General features: G+C 38.6%; 1 protein-coding gene across 2 annotated transcripts; it reads left to right on the forward strand.

The window, feature by feature from the left end:
* Positions 1 to 1,842: 1,842 nt before the first annotated feature.
* LOC110778869 (uncharacterized) lies at positions 1,843 to 5,549 on the forward strand. Of its 2 annotated transcripts, none has more exons than XM_021983412.2 (3): positions 1,843 to 2,531; positions 3,311 to 3,433; positions 3,652 to 5,549. In XM_021983412.2, exons 1-3 carry the CDS (start codon positions 1,998 to 2,000, stop codon positions 5,170 to 5,172), a joined length of 2,178 nt encoding a protein of 725 aa, XP_021839104.1. In that variant the 5' UTR covers positions 1,843 to 1,997; the 3' UTR covers positions 5,173 to 5,549. The 2 variants fall into 2 exon arrangements, with proteins under 2 accessions (XP_021839104.1, XP_021839105.1); XM_021983413.2 differs by having other exon boundaries at positions 1,845 to 2,477.
* The last annotated feature ends 4,060 nt before the right edge of the window (positions 5,550 to 9,609 follow it).

The raw sequence follows: 9,609 nt of genomic DNA on the forward strand, positions 1-9,609 counted from the left end.
CTGGTTCAGTTAGGGTCCCTTCTTCTTACCTGATTAAAAAAAAAAAAAAAAAGTAACGCTTGGCCTAGTGGTTATTGGCTTAAATATCACTAGAGGTGAAGATTTTTCCCTTATAGTCCCCCTCACTTCCATTGGTTCATGATCATAAGACAAATGAGTAAACGAATTAAGTAGTACTTCGTCCTTTGTGTTCGTGGAAATATAACCGTTTTCACCATTTATCTTGAATCGATGGATTTCATTTTTCCGATTGCTGGTTTTAGGGGTTAGATATTTTCAGTCTCCCCATCTTTAAGAGTCTGACCTGATAGAAATCATAATTTAGTTGTATAGATTTTCTTGTCAAAGCACCGATTCTTTTTATTTCTAGAGGTGGCAATGAAAACTCGTAATAACATTATATTTGCAATAATAATAATATAAATTACAAATGTGAGAGGAGAATAAAACCTAAGATCTTCGCACATATGCGGATATGCCCCTCATTCTTGGTAGCAATATTCGTGTATAATCGCAATAGAGTGTTGTTGGCAAATATGTTGGCTTATTATCTCAGTTTTGTGTTTGTGTAAAAATAAACTGGTTGAAAATCTCTCAACTACACCCATCATATCTTTATCATTCTCCAAATAGTAATAAGAATAGTAAAATAAGCTTAGGCACGATATTTCGGGCCGATACGAGGGCACATGGACCTGGTGTTAGTAAATGATAATAGTTTAATACTAATATTCGGTACAATTTATCATTTTTTAATGCTAATATTCGGTACAATTTACAATTTCGATAAATGATATTTCGATAAATGATAATAGTTTAATGCTAATATTCGGTGTAATAGTTTAATGCTAATATTCGGTACAATTTACAATTTAGATAAATGATATTTCGATAAATGATAACAGTTTAATGCTAATATTCGGTGTAATAGTTTAATGCTAATATTCGGTACAATTTACAATTTACTATGTGCAGCCATTTTTGGGCGGCAACCTCTTTAAAAAAAATGTTATTTATAAAATTTCAGTTATAGTTGATTATTGTTTTTGAAAATTATTGTTATTATTATTATTAATAGTATTATTATTACTCCCTCTGTCCCTTAATATTCGCATCGTTTTGACTTTTTGCACTATTCACATAATTCACTTTGATCCTATTTTATTTCTAGTATATGCAATTAAATGTTAGTATATAATATATTGTTGGCTTCATCTTAATATATATTTTTAAAATATGAATAGTTTTATAAGTTTTTATAATATATAGTTAAAGATATTGATGGTCAAAGTTGTGCATTGGCAAGCGTGTCCAGTCAAAACGGTGCGAGTATTAAGGGACGGAGGGAGTATTAATATTATTATGGGGATATAATTTTATAAGGGTAAAATTGCCTTTTATGTAAAAAACGCGGGCGACTTTAGCATTCGCGGACGTCGAATAGCGATATACTAGACTTTCTACCTTGTATTACTGTATGTCTGTATTGGTATACGGTCGTGTATAAGGGAGATTTTTGAAAGAAAATATATGAGCCATTGATTTTTCATTCAATGGTTGATATTGATCAAACTCTACCGTGTAGAGTTATTTTAGAACTCTAGAAGATCCAAAACCCAAATCCATCCAGTCAAATCCTCTCAAAAATAAAAATAAAAGTTGAGAACTCAAAACCAAACAAAAAAAGAAGTAAAACACATCGTTTCGTTATCATTTGAAAACTCAATAAAAACCATACGGCACCGTAGAAATGCAGAATCCAATGCTTTTCACCGTAGAAAAATACGTTGACCCCGTATAATTATACGGAGTACATATTCAGACCCCCTTCTTCATCTCCTCTCTTCTTTCCCATCAGAAAATCCTTTCTTTCCAGTCTAAGCTCACTTTCTCTCTCCTCAATCAAACTTTTCCACTTTCTCTCTCCTCCAAAAATCCAAAAAGCTTCGACCTTTAACTTCAATGGCGGATTTAACAACTCCCCATTTGCTTAAACAATGAAGATCACCCCAAACACCGACCTGTCTGCTTTACTCTCCTCGAAAAACCCACTCCAGCCACAAAAAGCCCCAGATCTTCCCAAAAAGCCCCTCCGTAAAACTCCCCGGAAAACCTCCCGGAATACCCCTCGTCTGTCTAAAAAGTCCGGCCCCCCTACCCCTCTGCTTCGGTGGAAGTTCCACGAGGAGAGAGAAAATGGTGGCGGGGGAGGCGGTGGTGGTGTGAAGGATAGTAATGGTTATGATGGTGGGAATGCCGTTGAGGAGAAGTCGCCGGAATGTCGGCGGAAATCCAGGAGAGAGAAAGTGGGTCCCCCTGTTTCAGCAAGGAAGCTTGCTGCTACTCTTTGGAGGATGCAGTTGGTGGTTCCGGAAAATGGCAGCGGAAATGGTGGTTGTGGCGAAGGCGGCGGTGGTGGTGAGCAGCTGAAGGAGCGGCGTGGGAAGAAAGAGAGTGAAGATCGATTAGGGTTTAAGGTGCGTTTTAACTCGTTGTTTGAGACTCAAGATCTGAACTTGAATTTATCCAAGGTTGGCTCATTTTTTGTTCTTCCTGCTAAAAAAATTCCAAAAAAATCGTTTTTTTTAAAAAAAATTTCTTAATTTTTTTTAACAAAGAAATTATATTTTGTTATTGCATATTAATAGCCTAGCTAATTTGAACTTTTAATTGGTGGAAAATATAGCCAATTTATGTTTCGTATAACATTCCTGTATGAACTTTGCCAATCATATATGGTAATTAATTAATGTTGTACTTGGGCTTTAGACCAGTGCAATAATTTTCTTGTTGCATTAAATTATATGGTTTTGGAGTTTATGGGATGTGTTGAAGATGATAAATTAAGCTGGTATTGTCTAGTTTATGTTCTGAAGAAATTGAAGATCATTTTAGGATATCCTGTTGATAACTTTCTGAATTATCATGATCTCATGACGGGCTGGCCTACCCGTAGTCTTGTGTGTGTGATCGCAATGCCTTTTGGAGTAGGGTAGATGTTTAATAATGCAGGTTTTATCTCTTTGCTTATCGAATTCGATCTCAATTATGTTTGATGGATAGTGTAGTGGTTTCTGGTTGGTGTCACATGTAATATTGTTGGGTCTATTCCATAATCCATAGGTGGTTGGTTATTAGGACTCATTTATCTGTCTGTATGTCCTGATTGCATCTTTGTGTTTTGTGTTGATCATGGCATCGTCATTGGCCAAGGATTGTGAATTTGTGAAGGTTTCCTTCCTTGGTGTTACTTTTGGAATCCATAAGAAGCATTTAGCTATAGCTTGATGTCTTTTGTTCTATTTTGCAGCCTGCGAATGGAAATGGTGGCGATAGGTTATCCTGTCATCATGCTAGCAGAGAGTGTGGCTCTGAAGCAAAAGACCGGAGCCCGTGTTCTGTCAATGGTCCAACCAATGGATATCATTGTGAGGTATATCTCTAACATGACCTTTGGAATGATTTCATCTTCTTTCATGATTTGGAGGATTTTTTCTGTATGGTAAAATCTTAGAAGGTTATATAGTATGGTGTATTTACAAACAATTTATGGGCATGGGCTGGAGTGATGCTTGAAGAATTGTTCTAATTGCATCCTTTTGTTCGATATACTTCCTTGCTTGATCTAATGCGTTATGTTTCCTTTGTTAGCGGCAACCTCCATTTCGCTTTACTAATTACGCAATGGAGGGTGCAACAAAGTGGGACCCAGTGTACTCAAAAGAATCAAATGAGCATCATGATGATTTGAAATCCCTTGAACAAAAAGTAAATGCTGCCTCGAAGATCTCTTCACTTGAGAAGGAAGTTGAGCAGGGTCGGGGGAGAATCGAAGAGCTGGAAGCAGAGAGACGTTCCTCAAAGAAGAAACTTGAACACTTCTTGAAGAAGCTTAGCGAGGAAAGGGCAACATGGCGGAGCAGAGAACATGAGAAAGTCCGTGCTATTATTGACGATGTTAAAGCTGACTTGAGCAGAGAAAGGAAGAATCGGCAAAGACTTGAAATTGTTAACTCAAAGTTGGTGAATGAAATGGCAGAAGTGAAGTTATCAGCAAAGAGATATATGCAGGAGTATGAGAAAGAGAGGAAAGCTCGAGAGTTGATCGAGGAAGTATGCGATGAGCTGGCAAAGGAAATCGGGGAGGACAAGGCTGAAGTTGACTCGCTCAAGAAGGAGTGCATGAAAATCAGGGATGAAGTTGAAGAAGAGAGGAAAATGTTACAGATGGCAGAGGTGTGGCGAGAAGAACGTGTACAGATGAAGCTGGTTGATGCAAAAGTAGCTCTTGATCAGAAGTATTCACAAATGAACTATCTTGTATCAGAGCTTGACAAATATCTCAGGTCTAAGGGTGTGAACCTTGATATAAACGAGATGAGGGAAGCTGAGCTGTTTAAACGAGCTGCTGCATCTATAAACATTAAAGATGTAAAAGAGTTTACATATGAGCCATCAAACCCAGATGATATATTCGCTGTTGTTGAAGAAATGGTGATGGCAGAAAGCAATGTGAGAGAGATTGAACCGTGTGTTGATGATTACAGCCCAGTGAGCCATTCTTCCAAAGTTCATTCTGAAACCAACAACCATAGCAAAGAGAGTTTTCACAGACTTTCAAATAATGTATATGGAAATGGCAATCAGAGTGGTGAGATGGATGATGATGGGAGTGGATGGGAAACTGTGAGCCATGCAGAAGATCAGGATCAAGGATCTAGTTATTCACCGGAGGGAAGTATGATGTCGGTTAATAGAATGTACCGGGATAGTAATGCCTCAGGTAGCTGCAGTGAATGGGAAGAACAGGTGGGTGATGAAACACCCATTACAGAGATCAGCGAAGTCTGCTCAGTTCCATCAAAAAAGGTGAAATCAATCTCAAGGCTTTGGCGATCAGGTGATAATTACAAGACAATATCTGTGGATGGGGTGAATGGAAGGCTTTCGAATGGACGGGTTTCTAACATGTCACCTGATCGTGGATCCAGTAAGAGCGGGGTTAGTCCGTCAGCTATAGTTGGGTGGAACTCACCTGATAATAGAGGGATGAAAGGTTGCATCGAATGGCCTCGTGGAGCCCATAAAGGCAGTTTGAAGCATAAGCTCCTGGAGGCAAGAATGGAGTCTCAGAAGATCCAATTACGGCAGGTATTAAAACAGAAAATATGAAGTAATAAAGAGGTGGAAGTACCTCTCATTCTATTCTTCGCCCCCAATCCCATGTAAACTACAGAGGCGCCAGTAGAAGATTGAGATCGAAACCATAGGTAATAATACCGATCTTATGCTAGGAATTTTGGTTTAATCACTCTTGCAACCCACAATGAAGGTGAAATAATGACAGACTTAAGCTTAGAGCAGCTAACTATGTCTATGTTAGTCCTCCATATTCTTTGTAATTAGAATGTAAGGAGTAATGTAGTTATGGTCAAAGTGGGGGTTTACAAGAGAAGATATTTCTTTGTATTTGTACCAGTAGAATCATCTATATTTGTAACCCATCAACAGTTGAGGAAAGTATATTCTCAGGTTCGCCTTTTCCTCAATGGAAGTCTTGTTAACTCATTACTCTCTAACCATGACCAACTATAGTGTTTTTATTCCAAAACTACTCTCCTTGTTTAGTGCTTAAACTCCAAACCACTTCATACAGGGAAAACAAATCGTTTATGTTCTAAATCAAACTACGACACCAGTACTCGCTACTTAGAGCCAAGGTCAGAGAAATTGTTACATTATCATAAATGTGGGAAGTAATTGGTATTATACCCGTATAATAGTAAACTCTAAACGATTGGCTTTGGACCAAAACGTGAAGGAAAGATTAACGAATTCATCTCCCCTCTTACTCAAAAACTCTTCTATCTCTCTAAAAACCCCTTCTCCCAAAAACTCAAACCCTAGCCACCGCCACCGCCCTTAGCAGGCTCGTTGGTGGCCGGAGCACCTCTGCTCGCTCAGGTCGCCGGCGAGCCTGCTAATTTAGCGCTTCACCGTTCCTAGTGAGTTAATCTTTGTAGATAGTGTAGTTTTCCGGCCGAGAAGTGAAAGAGGAACCAAGCCGCCACCGTCTCGCGGTTTCCCCATCCTCTTAGTTCGTCGATCTCGCCGGATTTCTTGTTCAGAATTAGTCATCTCTGTTGTGTTCAAGTGTGGAGTTGCTGTGTTCAAATAAGGAATTATTGATCGGATCAAAGTTCACAACCTCGGCGTCCTATCTCCAAAGCTAACCCAAGCGCCGCCGACGATAATCTCGCTGGTAAAGGTAAAAGTTTAGGGTTAGGGTTTCTTGTTTGGGTTAGGATTTTGCTAGTTTAGAGGCTTATTTGATCTGATTTTGGATTGACTACTTTACCGGATTTAACCTTGTCGCCGCCGTCTTGTGGTGTCGGAGTAACCCGATCTTGACGGTAAAGGTAAAGATTTAGGTTGTATTGGTATTAGTTGTAGTCGTTTTTCTTGAAATCCTAGTTGTCCCTAATTGGTTTAGGGATGTGCGTGGCTTTCTCCATGTGTTGCTTGTTTTTCGACAGGGTTGATTCGTTTTTGAGTTTGTTTATTTTTAGTTCTTGTTGGTTTTGGTGGGTTGTAGTGTGTTGGTTCTCTTTATTTTCGTTGGATGTGTTCCTATATGAGGTTGTTGCATTTGTTGTTAAACACATGTTTTTGGTTGTGTGAGTTGTATTAAGGTGTCCTATGTGGGATAGCCTTTGTTGGAAGATTGATGGAGAAAAGTTGGGATTAGTTAATAGGTTGTTGGAGGCAGTGATAATAGATGTTGTTTCCTCCTTCACAGATTGGAAGTCGTCATGTGGAGGAGAGGGGTTGGGATGTAAGTTGAGGGAAGAAGGTATGTGGGGGAGGGGGTTTTGGTATTCATGGGTCATGGTTGTCTGTTCGTTGTTGAGATTAACTAATGTTAATTCTCAATTTAGGTTAGCGATGACTTTGTTTATCGCTTTCAAAAACTTTTATTTCAACGCTGCTCCCCGTTCTACGGGGGTTCATAGCATGCTTTACGAGTCACTTTTGGTGATTCTTATAGCTTGTGAGCAAATCTCAGGCTCTTTGCAACCGGCTCGTGTCGTTACTACTCTTCTAATTCTTTCCTTGTATGTCAAGTTTTACAGGTTCTTAAGGTCGCCTCCAATAGTTTACCTCCCCAGCAAATCAGTCTTCAAGGAACTCACTAAAAAAGGCTTTGGCACGCTATGTGTGGTCTGGCGTTGTAAACAAAGCCAAGTCAACAATCGAGGGTCCAACGGAGAAGAGCCTATGCATTTAGTTGTTTTGTAGTATGTGTAATGGTCTATAAAGACCCTAATACTTTGTTTAGTGTGTAAACTTTTTAATTTATGTAAAATTAAGCCTATGTCAAAAAAAAGAAAAAAAGAAGTAAACTCTAAACTCTTTTAAGAACCCGTTCAAAAATGGGACAGTTTGGGGCGCTCTTAAAGGGTCTCAACAACTTGATTAGTCTAAAACTCCAAGTTTTGAAATGACGGACTTTATAAGCCTTCTTTAAGAGTTTACATGACTGATATATATATCTTTCCAACCTTCTTACAACAACACCTGGTTTTCACTTTGTCTTATCGTATGTGACACGAAAATTTGGAGATAACTTGAGCAAAACATTATAAGTTAGCGAGAATTTATGGTTATACTTTTTTAAATTTGACCCAAAATGCAATGGGACAAACATTTAAGGACAAAGGGTGGAGTAGTTAAATTAAATTAAGACATATTTAGATTCAATTATTGTTATAGGTTGGTGATACTTTATGGTCAATGTTTTTTAAAGTTAACCAAAAAAATTACAATAGATAATCTTTAAAAGACGGAGAAATGTTAATATAACTATAAAAGAAGTATTAGAAAATCGATAAAATGTTACATTACTATATGAGATTATGGTAGTAATGTAGTATTTTGGAAATTAAACACAAACTTACGTCAAGTACGGACGAGAACTCGAGTCCGAGTGAAAGACGTATTGTTTATTTATGCATACAAAAACAAATACATAGTGTGGAAATATTGTTGCAATAGAATATGGTAACAAATCGGCACATGTACATCAATACATTAGGAAATTGCATCACTTTTTCTTGTTTCTTTGCCTTTTTAGTTTACTAGTTTAATGGGAATTATATTGTGTAATTAGGATGTGAGAATGTAATCTGATTAATCAATAATGATCATATATACAGAGATACGTAATCTAGGGTTAGGGTTTCCTAGGATAACCTAGGGTAATTAAGTAAATACATAATTAATTTATATTACAAATAATACATAAATACATATGTCTAACACACCCCCGCAGTCGAAGCGGGAGGTTTGCGGACGCTTAGACTATCCCGAAAGTCATCAAAAAGTACGCGCGGAAGTCCTTTAGTAAATATGTCGGCGAGATGATAGCGGGACGAAACATGTAATACACGTACCTCTCCACGTTGTACTTTCTCCCGTACAAAGTGTATGTCCATTTCTATGTGTTTAGTGCGTTGATGTTGAACTGGATTGCAGGAGAGATATATCGCACTAACATTATCACAATAAACTAATGTTGCCTTCTTGATAGGACAATGTAGCTCAAGAAGAAGATTTCGAATCCAACAAGACGCGGAGACAACATTCGCGACTCCCCTTTACTCGGCTTCAGCACTGGATTTAGACATTGTGGGTTGTCTCTTTGAAGACCAAGATACAAGATTATCACCAATAAAAAACACAATACCCAGACGTGGATCGTCTGGCATCCGAGCAACCGCCCCATTCTGCATCCGTGTAGGACAATATAGAGTGAAGAGGGGTCTTGTACAAATGCAAACCAAGATCAAGCGTACCTTGCACGTAGCGCAGAATACACTTTAGGGCCTCCATGTGCTCGACTCTAGGGTCGTACATAAATAAGAAGACTTGTTGAACCGCATAAGAGATTTCGGGTCTAGTCAAAGTGAGATATTGTAATGCACCGGCCAAACTACGGTGGTGGGTCGGATCAGTATACGGTGTGGCAGATGTTGAGCTTAGCTTGCCTTTGGTATCAATTGGCGTGGCACAAGGTTTGTAGGATGACATGCCTGCCTTTTCTAACAATTCAGTGGCATAAGTCTTTTGTGACAAAAATAAGCCATTGTCATTCCGGGTGACAGCTATACCCAAAAAGTAACTCAACGGGCCAAGGTCTTTCATTGTAAATTCTGAACTTAACAAAGACATTATGGTACGGCGCAAATGATCGGAGGAGGCAGTGAGTATTATGTCATCAACGTACAATAATAAATATGCAATGTCAAACCCACGATGAAATATAAATAGAGAGCGATCCAATGAACTGTGAGAAAAACCAATAGTTGCAACAAACTTAGCAAACCTTTGATACCAGGCACGGGGGGCTTGCTTGAGACCATAGAGTGATTTTCTCAATAAGCAGACATAGTCGGGATGCGTGGGATCTTTAAATCCCATAGGTTGGTGCATATAAACTGTCTCTTTCAGGTTCCCGTGCAAGAATGCATTTTTGACGTCGAGTTGATGAATGGGCCAAGATTTGGACAATGCAATAGTAAGTACTGTCCGAATAGTTGCTGGTTTGAC

Source organism: Spinacia oleracea, chromosome 4, assembly GCF_020520425.1.
Source record: "Spinacia oleracea cultivar Varoflay chromosome 4, BTI_SOV_V1, whole genome shotgun sequence".
Classification (NCBI taxonomy): domain Eukaryota; kingdom Viridiplantae; phylum Streptophyta; class Magnoliopsida; order Caryophyllales; family Amaranthaceae; genus Spinacia; species Spinacia oleracea.

Bases quoted from the DNA above. Each gene is read 5' to 3' on its own strand.
- LOC110778869 (XM_021983412.2), top strand. From the start codon at position 1,998: ATGAAGATCACCCCAAACACCGACCTGTCTGCTTTACTCTCCTCGAAA. The intron at 2,532-3,310 runs GTTGGCTCATTT...TCTATTTTGCAG, and splicing joins TGAACTTGAATTTATCCAAG to CCTGCGAATGGAAATGGTGG. The intron at 3,434-3,651 runs GTATATCTCTAA...TTCCTTTGTTAG, and splicing joins CCAATGGATATCATTGTGAG to CGGCAACCTCCATTTCGCTT.